General features: G+C 41.6%; 1 protein-coding gene across 1 annotated transcript; it reads left to right on the top strand.

Moving 5' to 3' along the window:
* Positions 1 to 1,167: 1,167 nt before the first annotated feature.
* On the top strand, positions 1,168 to 16,456 carry p3h1 (prolyl 3-hydroxylase 1). The gene is made up of 15 exons (XM_004069200.4): positions 1,168 to 1,706; positions 3,502 to 3,654; positions 3,725 to 3,914; positions 3,995 to 4,126; positions 5,140 to 5,279; positions 5,841 to 5,930; positions 6,004 to 6,056; positions 6,138 to 6,265; positions 6,334 to 6,461; positions 6,530 to 6,625; positions 8,661 to 8,811; positions 13,920 to 14,037; positions 14,114 to 14,189; positions 14,989 to 15,129; positions 15,235 to 16,456. The coding sequence occupies exons 1-15, from the start codon at positions 1,251 to 1,253 to the stop codon at positions 16,261 to 16,263; spliced, it is 3,081 nt and encodes a 1,026-aa protein (XP_004069248.1). The 5' UTR covers positions 1,168 to 1,250; the 3' UTR covers positions 16,264 to 16,456.
* The last annotated feature ends 1,491 nt before the right edge of the window (positions 16,457 to 17,947 follow it).

The raw sequence follows: 17,947 nt of genomic DNA, 5'->3' as shown, positions 1-17,947 counted from the left end.
TTTATATTGTTTGTTTTTACCCCAGTTATAAATTATAATCAATAATCAATGAAAAGTTAAAAAAAATTATATCAGCCCCAATAAAACGTTTTTTTCCCTTTTCAGGCATAACTTTGGACCCCTAAATCCCCAAACCCAGGTTACAGCTGATATATTTGTTACATGTTGGAGTTACAGCATCGCACGTGTCATAGCTTAGTTGTTTTTACCCCCCCCCCCCCCATGAGTATTTAAATAACTGGATCCTAACCAACAGAAGATTGTTCGTTTGTCACATTTCTTAAAGCTTTAAACCTGTGTAAAATATCTGAAATTTTAGGATTACAATCCTAAAATGTGTACTATAATTCAGTAAATGATCTACGCTTGGGGTTGATTGACAGCATGTTATTGCTCCAGTACAGGTTTGGGTAATGGGGCACCAGGAAGTTTTTGCGGTTAAAAAAAGTTTAAATAAATAAATGAATCATTTTGAATCAATAAAAAAGCTATTTTAATTTTTTTTTTTAACAAAAACAGGTAAGCCTACATGTAAAAACACTGAAAAATGGTACCTAAAATGATAACATAAGTCATACCTTAAAGAAAAATAACACGTCATATTATCTTACTTAGACTGACAAGCCTTTCCATTAGAATCACCTTAACTCATTTAGTTTTACATGATTTTCCCACTTTAAGATCAACAAAGTCTCTTATCCTCATATTTTACCTTAGCTTTAAACTTTAATTAAAAAAAGAGGCTTAAGGACGACATGTAACACTATTGCCATTACTAAAAAGTCAAAATAAATTCTTACATTTACTAACATATGTCACATTTGTTGCTAGTATAACAAGTGGTAACATTTATTTGCATTTAGAAAAGTAAAGTTTCACGCCCATAAGAAAATTTATTTTTACCAAAAACATGCAAATAACATTTTTGTATACAAGTTATTTTTGAGTATGGATAAAAATTTCTAGTGATCGGAGTTTTTTTTAAAGAAATTAAATAGTAAAAAAGAAATATTAAAAGGGGAAAAAAGCACTTTTCATTAAACATGATGATGGGACAGGGCGTCATGTAAACACAAACGTTTAGTTATGTAAATGTGGGTAAATGGACGTTTCAAAATGTAACTTGATGATTTGGGGGTGTGCACTGAGTGTCCAACCCCACCTCCTGCAGCAAGCCCCGGCCTGAGCGCTGACACCTCCCCACCAGCTCCCCTCTCGGTTCCAGCCGCTCGGCCCGGACGTTTCCCACCATGGAGCTCCGCTCCGCGCTCTTCCTCCTCTGCCTCGCCGCGCCGCTCTGCAGGTCGGACTTCAGCTCCGGAACCCCGCTGGAGCCCTATGACTTCCTCTTCGACGCGGCCGTGGAAGCCTACTATAAGGCGGACTGGCTGTCGGTCATCCTGAACATGGAGAAGGCGCTCAAGAACAAAGCCACGGTCCAGAGAGTGAAGGCTGACTGCCGGCTGAGCTGCGCCAACCAGACCGCCTACGGGGAGCCGCTAGCCGGGTTGGGAGTCCCCGTTCCAGGAGCTGGGTCCGTGGAGGATCTGGGCTTTTTCCAGAAAATCCTCAAACGGGCTGACTGCGTGAACTCCTGCGAAACCGAGAAGCTCGGTTCGCCAACTTTGCACCTCGTCAGCCAGGAAGTGGAGCTGGAGTTCAAGAAGAGGACCCCTTACAACTACCTCCAAGTGGCCTATTTCAAGGTAGAGCCGGGCAGGCGACGTACGTGATGTTGCTCCATCTACAGCCGACATGATCATGCAGCCGAACATCCAAAAAGTCATGCAACAACAGCAGGAGAACCTTTCCAGGTCCTCTGCAGGCAGTCATGCTGCAGGCTCTGCAGAACCCCCCACCAAACCGAGTCCACCGTGCCACGTCTTAAGGTGGAGTCAGCCTCTGCACACTGACGTGAGGACGCACATTCTGTGGTGGAAAACGATCAAACTCAAACTTTTATTTTCTAAAAGCAGTTACTAAAGTTCAGAGTGAACACGTTTAAAGGCTGCCTTTGAGACTTTTGTGCAATTTACAGTCATTTGAAAACGTCTGAAGCTGTCCAGAAAACATCTCTGATAAGGACATGTATGAGAATAGTACTTGTGGTCAAAATTGGAAATATAATTTTTTAAAGCGATAAAAAAAGGTAAAATAAATCAAACAAAATAAGTCTGATAAATCAATGTGAAGATTAAGATAATTAGTAGGGGTGTAACGATTAATCAATGGATGATGGACGAATCGATTTGTATTCCTACGATCCAACCAGATCGATCTGTCTGAGGCAAGTTGTTAATCAAATCGACCTATACTTTTATAAAGTTGTTGAAATGGATTCTATCAATATTGGGAAATACAAGGACAAGGAAAAACTTGAGCTGCACTGTTCAGTACCAGGTATTTATCTCTGAGTCACACTGGTTGAGGTTTTGGCTAAAGATGATCCATTTTAGGTCAGTGAATCGGATCGTTCAAAATGAGCCAAAATTGGCTATGAATCAGATCATCAACCGCAAATTATGATTTGAATCAAATCGTTGTTAAAATGAATCGTTATAGCCCAAACACACATATCTTTATAAAAATGCAAGTAAATGATGCCATTATAATCATTCTTAATCTTAGATATTTTTTCACCTTCACATACAGTAGATGGCACATTGAATCCATTAAATATTAATTTTGTAAACTACATTTTCATGGCCACCGGGTTTTAGACTCATAGCTGTAATAATTTTAAAAGAGTGCTTTTTGTTGCTGAAGCAACTCATTTTATGCATTTGTTTCATGAATTATAACTTTTATTATTTATGAAAGTGACTATTTGAACATAATTTTCTAAAAATGTTTGGCCAGTGCAGAACTGTTTTATTGGAAGCACTGACCCGGAGGAAGGATTAGGGTTAGGTGAATAAGTGGAACCAACAAGGTTATTTAGCTTTGGACGCACTTGAAAATTGTGTGGCCAATGCAGCAATGTGAATTTTCAGTTTTCGTGCTTGGTTGCTCGTAATTATGTGCAAATAACATCAGCCATTATTTATTAATATTGGAAATCGGATGAGTCAGACAATGTGGACTAGGGGCACAGGACAAAAATCGACTTTTTGAGGAGAATGGAATCTTTTAAAACTCTTTCTTGAACAAATTGAATTCAAATCTGATATGATAATGGTTAGTGTTGGAGATGCTGCAGCTGCACCAATAAAAACCAATGTATTGATCAAACTGGACTATCAGGGGGACGAGCCAATTGGTTCTGGAGCTTGCCTGGAGACAATGATAAGGAAAATAACTCGAAGTTTAGGTCCATCATACAACAGCAGTCCTCCTCTCCATTCATTCTTCTGCCAGCTGAGCAGTAGTGTTATTGACTGTTGTGGATAAAATTCTTGCTTGTTCTTGTCGCCGACCTGCCTACCAACATGACTGCTGTTTCAGATGTAGATGGATGTCCTTCTCCAGGTCTATTGGTTACGCATCTGGGATTTCTTTCAGATCAATAAACTGGACAAGGCAGTGGCGGCTGCCAACACATTCTTTCTGGCCAACCCAGACCATGTGGAAATGAAACAGAACCTCGACTACTACAGGATGATGGCGGGGGTTCAGGAGGAGGACTTCAGAGATTTGGAGGCGAGCCCCCACATGGTGAGATCTCCTCTTCTGATTATGTGGTCGGAAAGGAGAGACCTTCCACTGATCCTCTCTGCTTGCCCAGGCTGAGTTTCTCCTGGGGAAAAAGTACTACAGCGACGACTCTTTTGGCCTGGCGGCTGCGCATTTCGAAGCAGCTCTAGATGAATACTTCACAGCTGATAAGGAGTGCAGAGTTCTGTGTGAGGGAGCTTACCGCTATGATGGATACAACTACATGGAGTACAGTGCAGACCTGTTCCAGACCATGACAGGTGAGAACTATCCTGCCAAAAAACAAGATCTCTTGAAAATTTCAGATGTATAAGAAGTTTTGTTGGGATTTTTGTATCAGACCACTACATACAGGCCCTGAACTGTAAGCAGCACTGCACTGTGGAACTGGCCTCGGCTCCTGGCAGAGACAAACCCTTTGAAGACTTTCTACCTTCACACTTCAACTACCTGCAATTTTCCTACTACAACAGTAAGTCTCACCCTATTACCAACAACACAAATTATGGAGCAACAGAAAAGAAAAGAAATGATAAAACAAAGACAGACAAAACTTGGAAGATGTGTCCAAAAAACAAACAAACTTAAATACACAGTATGAGGAAAACATACAGTCTTGCAAACCTGCCGAGGTCACAATCAAAGCCATTGGAAAAAGAATACATTTTGAGATAAACTCCTGAATTCACACCTTTTCTTCTTCTTCGTAAAACGGACTTCGTTGGAAGTGGAACCAGACGTCATCAGTAAACAGGGATTGTTCCAAGTCAGTCTGAGTCAACATTTCTATGGCAACCACTCTCGCCAATCAGAAGTGAGCTTGTTGGAATCAGAAGATGAGATTTAAAAATGCCTCTACTCGCAGCATGTTGGCTTGAAATTGTTTGAATTTCAATACATCCGACTTTAAAGTCCCACTACGATCATCTTTTGATCTACTTTAAAAATGTTTTCAGATGTCTTTTAATTATAAATATGCTGTTTTAGCCACAAAAAAAACCCTGTCATTTTCTAGGACTTAGTTTCTGCGGAGTGACAGGAGTTTATTAGAAATTTGCATCAGAGTTATGGGCGCAACTGTTAACACAGTGTAAGCACTCTCCCACTTCCCATCATTCATTTGTTTACACACTCTACCACCAGCTTACAGCCCTTCACAACCCCAATCTAACATTTCCAGTGCAACAAAACGGCCAACAATATTGGAGCGGATTGTAGCACCAACGTCAATGCTACAGGCTTATACCAACAACTTTTATTTATCTGCTCCTAATTCACAATAATATGAATCAAGAGATACCCAGAAACACAATTTTAGGCTTTTTTTCTTTATATAGTATATATAGCTCTAAATATATATATATATATACATCATCAGAAAAATACCACAAGAACATTATTAAAAACACAATTTTCACGGGAGTGGATCTATTAATACAGCAATGATAAACCATTTTAACACATTTTTCTCCTCTTTTCCTTCAGGTGAAAAGTATGAGAAGGCTATAGAGTGCGCTAAGACTTACCTGCTCTTCCACCCAGACGATGAAGTGATGAACCAGAACCTGAATTATTATTCTGCTGTGCTGGGCGAAGACAAGGCAAAAACCATAACAGCCCGTCAGGTATTAATAGCTGTACTGTTAGATAGTAAGTTGTATTCAGTTTAAATCTGATCTGAAGACACATTTCAGCAACACAAAAGGCAATCTTTTTTTTTTTAATACAAATTGGTTTCATTTAACAGTTTACCATCCTGAGGAAACTTTTTTGCTAAGTTTTCTGTTTTGCATGATACCAACCATGTTTAATCATGGAGACAATTACGGAAATTCTACTTGTAATTTTCAAGGGGAATGTTATTGATGAAGTTTAGGATCCACTTAGATTTATTTCTACAAATATGGGGATCACATGCAGGACCATAATGCATCATTCTATGGGTTAACCCCTTGACTCTTGTTCCAAATTCACCTTAATTTAACATCTAATTGAAAGCAAAAACAGGATGACATTGTTTTTTCTAGCAGGCGTCATGGGATTACCCAGGCTTAGAAGCTTCTCCGGAAAAAACAATTTCTGATAATTGTGGTTTCGGCAAAGTCAACAAAAACTACCATGAAATTGTTCAATGTTGGTTCATGTTACGCTAATGTTTTTGTGTGTCTCTAAATCAAAACCTCCAGGTGGTCAAACAGCACATCCAGCACTCCTTACTTGAGAAGGAGCTGCTCTACTTTGGCTACGAAGCCTTTGGGATCACCTTTGTAGATCCGGTGAGCCGCGTACTTTTTATCCTGCAACAAAATACTGTCTGCAAGCTAAGTTTTTGGCTATTCCTGTTGTCAGGACACATGGACACCTGAGGACGTCATGCCAAAGAAGTTAAGAGACAAACAGAAGTAAGACCTGAGATGGAAAATCTGTAGGTTTCAGGAGTGACGGGCAAAAGTTTAGACATCTGGTTGATGTGTTTGTTTGAGGGCGGAGAGGGAAACTGCAGCACGCATCACTGAGGAAATAGGAAACCTGATGAAGGAGATTGAGGTTTTGGTGGAAGAGAAGAAGAAGGACTCTACAGAAATGGCCAAGATCATTGTCCCGCAGGAAGGTGCGTGTTTCTGTCGCAGAACGAGACGTCGTGATGCTTGAACACTTATTGTGACCTGCATTGGACAGGGGGCGCTGTGTTGTATGACGACATCAAGGTGACCATGACGTCGAAGCAGCTGAACGGCTCTCAGCGGGTGCTGCTGGACAAAGTGATCAGTGATGATGAATGCAGAGAGCTGCAGCGCCTCTCTAACGTGAGTCCCCCCACTCTGTTTTTCTGCTGAGCTTCTGTCAGTCCATCACGTCTCGCTCATTTCCTCAGGCAGCTGCTCTGAAAGGCGACGGCTATAGGGGGCGCCCTTCGCCACACACGCCCAGTGAGACGTTCCAGGGAGTTACTGTCCTGAAGGCTGTTAAGGTCTGTCATCACTTCCTCTTTCTGCACCAACATGTGAACTGACCAATATCCTAAAAACAGCCTTTGAATGTGCCATAAATGACTAAATTAATCAAAGTATAAAACATCCAGGGCTGCACGGCGGTGTAACAGCTAGCACTCTTGGGTCATAGGGAGAAGACCCTGGTCTGACTCCAAGCTAGGACCCTTGAGTGCGGAGGTTGCATGTTCTGCTCGTGCTTGCGTGCGTTTTGTTTGGACACTCCGGTTTTCTCTCACAGTTCGAAAATATGCTTAAGGGTTAATTGGTGATGCTTAATTAATAGGTTCATTGTTATGTCTGAATTCCTGTATTATTTAGTGCACTATATAGTGCGATCGCCGAATCTACATTTCCAAAAAAAGAAATTTCCCAGAAGTCTCTGTGAAAAACTAGTGTGCACCGATGCTCACTAGATCGCCGAATACAGACCGCAGTGCATTGCGTTTGAACGATTTGTCATTTGAACAAAATGTATCTACATTTCTTTTAGTTTTCATCATTAGAACACAGTGGATTAATAAATAGTCTTTGTAAAATGTTCACATTTATTAGGTTTTTACTTTAGCAAATTGGTGAGGTCTTATTTGGCATTAAAAAAAGAAAGTATTGAATATGTGTTTGAAGTGTATTATAATAAGCTTTATTACAGACTCAAGGTCCACTTGCCACAAAATACACTAAAACATATAAAAGACTTAAGGATAAAAAATAGGACACTCAAACAAATATAAGAACAATGACATAAAAAGTACCGTATATATAAAAAAAACAATGTCATAAAAGTATAAAAATCAATGACATATGAATATAAAAAAATGACATGAAAGTATAAGAACAGTAAAATAACCAGGCATCATGAACTTAATAAAAAGACGAAAACTGCTGACTTAAAAAGAAACGTAAAAATTTAACAAAGACGACCGTACCAAAACCTCCAAATAGGGGATTGGAATCTAAAAGTGCTGTGCTTTACATTGGTGAGAGTTAAAATGATTTCATTATTTGAAGCATTAAGACAATAATAGTTAATAGATAAAATGTCTTGATTGGCACCAACAAACAAACTGCTTAATAAAATCCTTAGGGCATCATTCTAGGCTACTTGTAGCTTCCTCATGCTGGATGCCCTATAATTTGTCCACAGGTGGGCAGTATACAAAGGTGTGCAATAAGTTTTGAATAAAAGAATTTTAGGATTGTAATAAAATTAAAATCCATGGCACTAGATTGTACCTAAAGGCTATGTCTGAATACCCTCACTGCTCCCTAACCCCTAAAAGACCAACTTACTGGGACTGTAAAAATAACACCAAACCCTTCTCTTCATTTTTACTTTTTAAACATTTTCTGTTGTAAAAGGATTTAGAAAATCAGAATCACCTGTTTATTACACAAAGATAACGTTATTAAATACAAATTTAACTCAAGAAACTTTGAACTGTACCAGTCAGACCCACTAAGACATTTTTAAAGCTTTGGAACTCTAGAGAACTACAGATCCCACAGAGAAAATTCAGAGCAGCGGCAAACCCCAGCTACTGTCGGGTTGCCCGTATGGGCAACACAACACGCACGTTCACACCGAGGGACAATTTAAACACCAAATAAACCTATTAATTCCACAGGAAGAACACACAAACTCCACACAGAGAAGTCCCAGCTGGGATTCGAACTAGGGCATCCTCTCTGTGAGGCGAGGGCGCTAACTGCCTCCCCCCGTGCCCTGAGACAAAAGCAACAAAGAGAATATAAAGAAGAAAGACCACAAAATCATGGAGATGCACTTCATTTTTTTGCACCGTTTCCTCTGAGGCAGGACCAAACCATGATTGATCCACCAGTGAACGGAAATTCTGCAGCTTTTTTGTCTGTCAAAACATTTGAGCAAATCAAGCAAAATGTTTCTGTTGCTAAAGCTCAGAAAAAAGTCCTGCTTCTTGAAGGAATCAATCACATAAAAGACTTGGATTCTTCTTTTGGTTTTATTTTTTGTGATGAACTTTGTTTTCACAGTTTGGACAGGAAGGAAAGGTTCCTCTGAAGAGCAGCCGCCTCTTCTTTGACAGCAGCGAGAAAGTCAGGAAGGTGTTGGAGTCGTACTTCCGCCTGGAAACGCCGCTCTACTTCTCTTACTCTCACTTGGTGTGTCGATCGGCCATTGAAGGTGAGTCAGGCTACGTTTTCAGGCATCCTCTGCTGCAGGAGGTGGTGGTGAAGCAGAACTTTGAAGTGAGCTCAGGTTTTTTCTCAGACAAAAACCTTTTTAAAGTCTGATGCTCAGTAGAAATAACTTGATAATTTCAATTTCTTATTATTTCCATTACCCCGCCTTCGCCCAACAGTAGATGGGATAGGCTCCGGCAACTCGGTGACCTCGAAAGGAATATAGTGGATCTAGAGAAGGGATGGATAATTTCCATCTTGTTCTTCATTGTAATTTAAACGTTTAATATCCCAGAGGAAAGAAAAAAATGAAGGGGTTTGTCCAATTATCTTTGAAATATCAATATTTACAAAAAGGTTTCTGGCTGCTTTGATTTATTTATTTATCTTTTTTAAATGTTCTATAAATGCCCCAATTGTTTTCTAATATTTTAGGAAAAAAGTAAGAGTTTACAACAGCTGAGCACTGGTTAAAGTCTCAGCTGTCTAATTCTGGGTTTAGAAATTCAGTTGCATCTTTGCTGCAGTTTCTTCAAATTTTTGACCCACCTTTCTAAAATTTGACTTTGTCATCATTTTTTTTCCAGCACCTGTATATTTAGATCGTTAGAATAAAGATTACACTGAGCTTCACCATGAGGCTCCTGCCAGAAGAACGACTTAAAAGCAAATGTTCTTCTGAAGAGGAAGGCATCACTGCCTTTCGAAGCTGATTGTTGAGTTTTTCTTGCATAATTTGGACATAAAGCCTATAAAATATTGGAGTTTTTCTTTTTTTCATGAATGGGTGAGACTGTTTTTTTTCCATTGCTTAGGTCAAAGGACAACAATCTGCATGCCTGTTTAATGAAGCTGTTACGTCTGCCAGAATGGCTGGCAGCTTCACCAACTCTTTAGCATGGGTTCGGTTAAATTTGGGTTTCTGGAGAAGCTCCTGCAAAAAAGAATTAAAGTGGCTGAAGCCCAGAAACTTGTGGAACTCCATTTCAAATTTTGTTCTTTAAAAAGAATGTATCATAAACACGGAAGCCTAGTGTTTAGCAACGTGGACCTGGATGTTCACTGGTTCAAGTCTCTGTACTGATAGGATTAGACTTAGGTGGAGTGGATCTTTCTCTTTCAGCTTTTCCCATCAGGGGACGCCACAGCGAATCATCGTTTTCCACCTCACTCTATCATGAACATCTTCTACCCTAACATTAGCCAACTTCATGTCCTCTGTTAAGACATCCTTGTATCTCCTCTTTGGCCGTCCTCTTGCCCTCCTGCCAGGCAGCTCCATCTCCAACATCCTTCTACCAATATATCCACTATCCCTCCTCTGAACATGTCCAAACCATCTCAGTCTGGCTTCTCTGACTTTGTCGCTAACACAGGCAACATGAGCCGTCCCTCTGATGTACTCGTTCCTTATCCTGTCTAACCTGGTCACTCCTAAGGAGAACCTCAACATCTTCATCTCTGCTACCTCCATCTCAGCCTCTTGTCTCTGTCTCACTGCTACCGTCTCTAACCCATAGAGCAGAGCTGGTCTCACCACTGTCTTGTACACCTTTCCTTTGAGTCTTGCTGGCACTCTTCTGTCACACAACACTCCTGACACTTTCCTCCACCCGCTCCAACCTGCCTGCACTCGCCTCTTCACCTCTTTTCCACACTCCCCATCACACTGAACTGTTGACCCCAAGTACTTAAACTCCTGCACCTTCTTCACCTCAGCCCCCTGTAACCTAACGCTTCTACCTTGATCCCTCTCGTTCAGACACATGTATTCTGTCTTACTACGACTGACCTTCGTGCCTCTTCTTTCCAGAGCAAACCTCCACCTCTCTAGCTGTTCCTCCACCTGCTCTCTACTCTCACTGCAAATTACAATGTCATCTGCAAACATCATTGTTCAGGGAGATTCCTGTCTTACCTCGTCTGTCAGCCTGTCCATCAGCATAGCAAACAAAAAGGGACTCAAAGCTGATCCTTGGTGTAGTCCCACCTCCACCTTGAACTCCTCTGTCTGACCTACAGCACATCTCACCACCGTCATACTTCTCTCATACATGTCCTGAACTACTCTGACATACTTTTCTGCCACTCCAGACGACCTCATACAGTACCACAGCTCCTCCCTCGGCACCCTGTCATACGCCTTCTCTAAATCTACGAACACACAATGCAGCTCCTTCTGACCATCTCTGTACTTTTCCATCAACATTCTCAAAGCAAAAATGGCATCAGTGGTGCTCTTACGGGGCATGAAACCATACTGCTGCTCACAGATCTCCACCTTCTTCCTAAGCCTGGCTTCCACTACTCTTTCCCACAGCTTCATTGTGTGGCTCATCAACTTTATTCCTCTATAGTTGCTGCAGTTCTGCATGTCACCCTTGTTCTTAAAGATCGGAACCAGAACGCTTCTCCTCCATTCCTCAGGCATCTTCTCACTCTCTAGAATCCTATTGAACAACCTCGTTAGAAATTCCACTGCTGTCTCTCCTAAGCACTTCCATACCTCCACAGGTACGTCATCAGGACCAACGGCCTTTCCGCTCTTCATCCTTTTCAGAGCCTTCCTAACCTCATCCTTTCCAATCTCTGCTACTTCCTGCTCCACAACAACCACATCTTCCTCCCTTCTTTCCCTGTCATTTTCCACGTTCATCAGCTCCTCAAAATACTCCTTCCATCTTTTCTGTACACTCTCCTGGGTTGTTAGCACCTTTCCATCTCTGTCCTTAATCACCCTTATCTGTTGCACGTCCTTCCCATCTCTGTCTCTCTGTCTGGCTAGTCTGTACAAGTCCTTCTCTCCTTCCTTTGTGTCTAACCTGTCATATAGCTCATCGTAAGCTTTCTGTTTGGCCTTTGCCACCTCTCTCTTCACTCTACGGTGCGCTTCCTTGTACTCCTGTCTACCTTCCTCAGTCCTTTCTACATCCCACTTCCTTTTAGCCAACCTCTTCCTCTGGACGCAGTCCTGTACTTCCTCATTCCACCACTAAGTGTCTTTACCGTCTTTCCTCTTTCCAGATGACACACCTAGCACCTTCCTACCTGTTTCCCTGATAATCTCTGCTGTAGTTTCCCAGTCATCTGGAAGCTCATCCTGACCACCCAGGAACTGTCTCAACTTCTGCCTAAATTCCTCACAAGTTTCTTCATTCTGTAGCTTCCACCACTTGGTCTTCTTTTCTGTTTTCCCTCTCTTCTTCTTCCTGACCTCCAGAGTCATCTTGCACACCACCATGCGGTGCTGTCTGGCTACACTCTCTCCTACCACCACTTTGCAGTCATTAACCTCTCTTAAATGACCTCGTCTACATAGGATGTAGTCCACCTGAGTACTCCTACCTCCACTTCTGTATGTCACTCTATGTTCCTCTCTCTTCTGGAAGTAAGTGTTGACTACAGCCATTTCCATCCTCTTCGCAAAGTCCAACACCATCTGTCCTTCCAGATTCCTTTCCTTCACACCAAACCTGCCCATCACCTCCTCATCACCTCTGTTGCCCTCACCAACATGCCCATTAAAGTCTGCTCCAATAACAACTCTCTCTCCTCTGGGAAAACTCTCTATGACCTCATCCAACTCACTCCAGAATCTCTCCTTCACTTCTAACTCACAGCCAACCTGTGGCGCATACCCACTGACTACATTCACCATCACCCCTTCGATTTCTAACTTTAGGCTCATCATCCTGTCCGAGACTCTTTTCACCTCTAGAACACTGTTTACAAACTCCCCCTTCAGAATCACACCTACCCCGTTTCTCTTCCTATCAACACCATGATAGAACAGTTTGTATCCTCCTCCAATACTACGTGCCTTGCTGCCCTTCCACCTTGTCTCCTGCACACACAGTACATCTACCTTCCTTCTCTCCATCATGTCTGCCAGCTCTCTGCCTTTCCCTGTCATTGTGCCAACGTTAAGAGTCCCTATTCTCAAACCTATGTTCCTGCCTTTTCCCTTCTCTCTCTGGCCACGGACCCTTCTGCCTCCTCTCTTTCTTCGACCAACAGTAGTCAAATTTCCACCGACACCCTGTAGGTTAACAGCATCGGTGGCGGTCGTTGTTAACCCGGGCCTCGACCGATCCGGTATGTCTAAAGTGTTGTGGATGATTCGCATGGTTATTTTGGCAATTTTTACGCCGGATGCCCTTCCTGACGCAACCCTCTCTATTTATCCGGGCTTGGGACCGGCACAGAGGCAACTGGCTTGCAACCCCTGTGGCTAGATTCTTAGGTGGAGTGGATACCCAGCAATAATTGCTCCACTTTTGTTACCCTACCGTGGGGCCATTGAGCAAGGCACTTGATCCAAATGGTTCCTGTGAAGTTGCTCAGTGGCTATGTGTTGATCTGTGGTTGTAGCATGTGTGTTTGAACCCTGGGCTTAGGCCTGCACAGTAAGTCGTAGATTTATCGTTATGGAGATATCAAGCTGTGCAATACGCATATCGCAAAAGTTGGCAGAAATTGCGATAAATGGTTACCTTAAACGTGTTACAACAATCTTATGGCAGCTTGAAGTATTTAACGAATCAAATAAATCCCAATAATATTTTGGCATTATATGTGAGGAAATAATAATAAGATATTGTTTGGTTTGCTTTGATAATAGCCAAGAACATATTTTTTGTTTTTCAATTAATTTCTAATAAGTATTAATCAAACTGTACATGCGTATTTAATCTTAAAAATATGCAGACTGTTTTAACCCTTTTGACCACAAGGCGGCAGCAAAGATTTAAAAGTAAGAACCATAAATTGCATAAACAGTTTTTTGTTTTGCAAACCCTCCAAAGCAGACTCCGAAAGATGAAGAAATAAAAAAAACATGAAATTCTAATTTATTTTAGATAAAACTTTTGACTGTAAAATATAGAGAACTAGTTTTTATCGTCACAGAGAAAAGCATAGCTGCTCTCTGTTTGTTGTGTTGTTGTGAAGTTATTGTGCATAGAAAGCTAAGCATCCTAATAAAACTAAAGTGGCTTGATATAATGGAAATGAGAGTTTCAAATCCCTCATAAGCCCTGCTCTGACAGGCGGATGATCAGGTGGAGGTGATTTGCAGATGTAAAAATGCTTTAACCTCTTCCTTTGTAGAGAAGCAGGAAGGTCGGACGGACTTGAGCCATCCTGTTCACGTGGACAACTGTGTGCTGGTCTCTGACGTCAATGAGTGTGTAAAAGAACCTCCTGCATACACACACAGAGACTACAGGTGGGGCCGCACACTCACATGCACACTCATCTATTTTTGTATGATCACACACCTGACATGATCGTGTCTCCTGTAGTGCCATCCTGTATCTGAATGATGACTTCGAGGGGGGGGAGTTTATTTTCACTGAGCTGGACGCCAAAACTGTCACGGTAAAAATACAGAACAAATATGTAGCCATGTAAAAATACAGCATACTATTTCTTTATTTTCTTTTAGGCAAAATAGATATAGAAGTTGTAAATGTAGGCCAAATCTCTGTGTGATTTCTTCTTTAGTTCATTGATTAGGAAAGATGGAAGTCTGCTAAACCATTGTGACTCTTTTCTAGACTTGCACACCTGAAACTAGAAGCAGAGCACTGATTGCCATCTAAATAATTATATGAGCTAAATTACTTGCAAACCTGATAAACAGAGAGCTGCAATTGAAAATTAGAATTAAAACATGTGAAAAAAGGAAAGCTTTCTCTCTTTTTTTTTTCTCTCTCTAAATTTGATTTTTAGAGCTTTTATCAGATGTAGTCTATAATTAGAAATGGACTGGACGAACATTTGCAAGATTTTTTTTTAAACATATGAAATGTTTTTTGGTTTGTTTATTTGAAAAAAGACACACAGAATGAGGTCAGTCAGTTTGGGGCTTTTAGGGTCTTTTTGTATACATTTTTCCTCCATTAGTTCTCATCGATCTTATTAAAAACAATTTCCCAATTAGACAACTACCTAAAATGGTATTTGTGTTGATCTTTACGTTCAAAGCAGCAGCAGAAATGTCCAGTCGATGTTTATAAAAAACATTGACTGAGATTTTATCTTCATTTTCTGATTTGGAAATTTGACACCACTGAATATTTGAAAGCTGCAAATTTTAAACATAAATCAGCAGGATATTTGTTTTTAGTAAAGCTAAAAATGTACATTTATATTAATTTATACTGCACACACGCAGGCGGAGGTGCGGCCACAGTGCGGCCGTGTCGTCGGGTTTGGAGCTGGGAAGGAAAACCCTCATGGTGTCAGAGCCATCACCAAAGGTCAAAGGTGTGCAGTCGCGCTGTGGTTTACTCTGAATCCTTCTCACGAGGAAAAGGTAATGCTGACAGAACAAGTTTTTTTTTCATGATTATCCGCCGTGTGGAGAATATAAATGTCAAAGGTCAAGTTTCTTCCTAATCAAGTTTTTGTCTCTTTTAAGGAGAGAATTCAGGCTCAGGAATTGCTGAAGATGTTTTCCACTCCTGTGAATGCAGAGTTCAGTCCACAGGAGGTCAACGCAAAATCTCAGAAGGTCACAGAAGAGTCTCCAAAGGTCACAGAAGAGTCTCCAAAGGTCACAGAAGAGTCTCCGAAGGTCACAGAAGATTCTCCAAAGGTCACAAAAGAGTCTCCGAAGGTCACAGAAGAGTCTTCAAAGGTCACAGGAGAGTCTCCGAAGGTCACAGAAGAGTCTTCAAAGGTCACAGGAGAGTCTCCGAAGGTTACAGAAGAGTCTTCAAAGGTCACAGAAGAGTCTTCAAAGGTCACAGAAGCGTCTCCAAAGGTCACAGAAGAGTCTCCAAAGGTCACAGAAGAGTCTCAGAAGGTCACAGAAGAGTCTCAGAAGGTTACAAAAGAGTCTCCAAAGGTCATAGAAGAGTCTTCAAAGGTCACAGGAGAGTCTCCGAAGGTTACAGAAGAGTCTTCAAAGGTCACAGAAGAGTCTTCAAAGGTCACAGAAGCGTCTCCAAAGGTCACAGAAGAGTCTCCAAAGGTCACAGAAGAGTCTCAGAAGGTCACAGAAGAGTCTCAGAAGGTTACAAAAGAGTCTCCAAAGGTCATAGAAGAGTCTTCAAAGGTCATAGAAGAGTCTCAGAAGGTTACAGAAGCCCCTCCACAGGCCCAACAGGAGCAAGCAGAGAAAAAACAAAACACTGCACCATCAAAACAGAAGCTGGACGCACCAGCCGACCTGCCGAACGACACGGCAAAACCAGCTGCCAAAACAGCAGGCAAGACATCAGCTAAGACCAAAACTGCTCCTACAGCACAGACCAAAGCAGGAAGCCCGGCGAAGGCCAAACCAGCAGCCAAAGTTAAAACTGCAACTAAAAAGGACGAAAAGCAGAAAACTCAAGCAAAGCAGGAGAATAAAAAGAAACCAAAACCTGCCGCAAAACAGACAGGCAAAGCCTCCTCTAAGAAGAACTCTGCATCAGACTCTCAGAGCAGCAAGGATGAGCTGTGATCTTTAGGGCCTAATTTCTGGAGGCAAAACAAACAATAATAGTTCATTTTTCAAATGTTATTTGCTGAAAATGTGCCCAATTTGTTAAGCACATTCCAACAGGAAGATTTTTACTGTCATGAAATATTCTTATGCGAGACGAGTGCTGTGACTGAGTTTTTAAAATAAAAAACAAGGTTGAAACAAGTCATAACATCTTTTTGAAGAGTTTGTCTTTTATCGAGTGTAACAAAATATTGAAACCAGAACCTGTACAAAAATACTTGGTGAGATTGTATGTTTTTGCAGTTTATTTGAGACTGTGTGAGCTCAAAAGCAGAAAACTCATGCATAAACCAAAGCCAGCCTCCCACAGTCCAGAATTCCTCCGCAGCATCCCTCTGCTCGGCTGCAGCTCGTGTCGCAGTCACTGCTTCCTTTGTGTCGCCTCTCTCTTGTTCTCTTGCAAAAGAGAGACAGGCACACACACAAGCAACTTTGTTTTTCTTGTGCGTTTCAGGCCTTTAGATTTGACCATTGTTTCTGGTAAGGAGGGTGGTGTGGGGTGGGGGCGCAGTGTGGGAGTACAGTAGACAACGGAGGCCGTGGTTGGCACACCCGTCTCCGGTTGTCCTCTACAGTCATGTCAGATGCACTTTCACGTCTCTCTCAGGATTTCTTGTTATAAAATACGACAATCATAGGCACAGCTTGTTGTCATGGCGATGTGGTGGCAGGTTGGGGTCGGGCACAGCAGGGCACGGAGCTCAGATTAACAACTGTGACTCAGGAGAGAGGAAAATAAAGCAGTAAGCATTAAGGGCCAGAGTGACCTCCGTCTCTGCTTCTCAGCTCCGCAAAGCTTTGGCTGCAGTTTTCAAGATTAACCTGCCTCTCCACTCTGCACACCCTTGATCAGCACTCTGGGAGATTTCAGTGTCCATTTATTGAGAGGCCATGTTAGGCCACAGCACAGCCTCCACTTTTTCAGGGGTTTACCTGCAGACACACACAGGTATCATCAAACCGGTCTTTCTGCAGTCATGAGAAGTGTGGCAACACCAAGGCAAACTGTATCTGTCAATCTCAGGCCCCTTGTCTAAAACCAATCTTGTGTTAGAGGGACAGAGGGGTCCTTTGTCTCTTGGGCTGTTCGAACGGATGCCTGCTCGATGACTTCAGCTCCTGCGCGAACTGGCTCCTTATTCTTCCATAGGACTGGGACCTCAGTGGTGCCGGTCCGGGCGTGGAACCACAGCTGAGAGGATCTATAGATGTCACATAATGTGAAGAGAAACAGTTATGGACCTCTTATGTTTACCTGGTGTTTGTGCACATAGACATTCTCAGTTTATTAGTGTTTTGTCATGTAAACAATGGTTTGAAGGCTGGCACATAAACAGAAAACCGAATATTAGATAAAAATCAACACAGAAAATACTAAAGCTTGGAAAAACAGAAAGAAGGTCGAGGAAAAATCAGAGACTAATTGACTGAATACCACACATTTTATTTAATTTTGGATTTTTAACCTATGAACTTTGTTATCTGGTTGTCACAATCATTTTTATTAAAAAGTATTTGAAAAACTAAAAAGTTTTTTTTTCATCCCATTTTTTCAACCAAGAAAAAAGGTGGGAAACATTCCCTCTCTAAAAATAATCAGGAAAAAATCCACATAGGAGTTGCAAAGTATTTTTTATTC

This window comes from Oryzias latipes, chromosome 5 (assembly GCF_053564925.1).
Source record: "Oryzias latipes strain Hd-rR chromosome 5, Olatipes_Hd-rR_3.1".
Lineage (NCBI taxonomy): Eukaryota > Metazoa > Chordata > Actinopteri > Beloniformes > Adrianichthyidae > Oryzias > Oryzias latipes.
The sequence above is the reverse complement of the archived record's forward strand: the minus strand, read 5'-3'. Positions and strand labels throughout refer to the sequence as shown.

Excerpts from the sequence above, each read along its gene's own strand:
- p3h1 (XM_004069200.4), top strand. The coding sequence starts at position 1,251 with ATGGAGCTCCGCTCCGCGCTCTTCCTCCTCTGCCTCGCCGCGCCGCTC. Across the intron at positions 3,655-3,724 it reads TGGAGGCGAGCCCCCACATG|GCTGAGTTTCTCCTGGGGAA; the intron begins GTGAGATCTCCT and ends CTGCTTGCCCAG. Across the intron at positions 14,190-14,988 it reads TGGACGCCAAAACTGTCACG|GCGGAGGTGCGGCCACAGTG; the intron begins GTAAAAATACAG and ends GCACACACGCAG.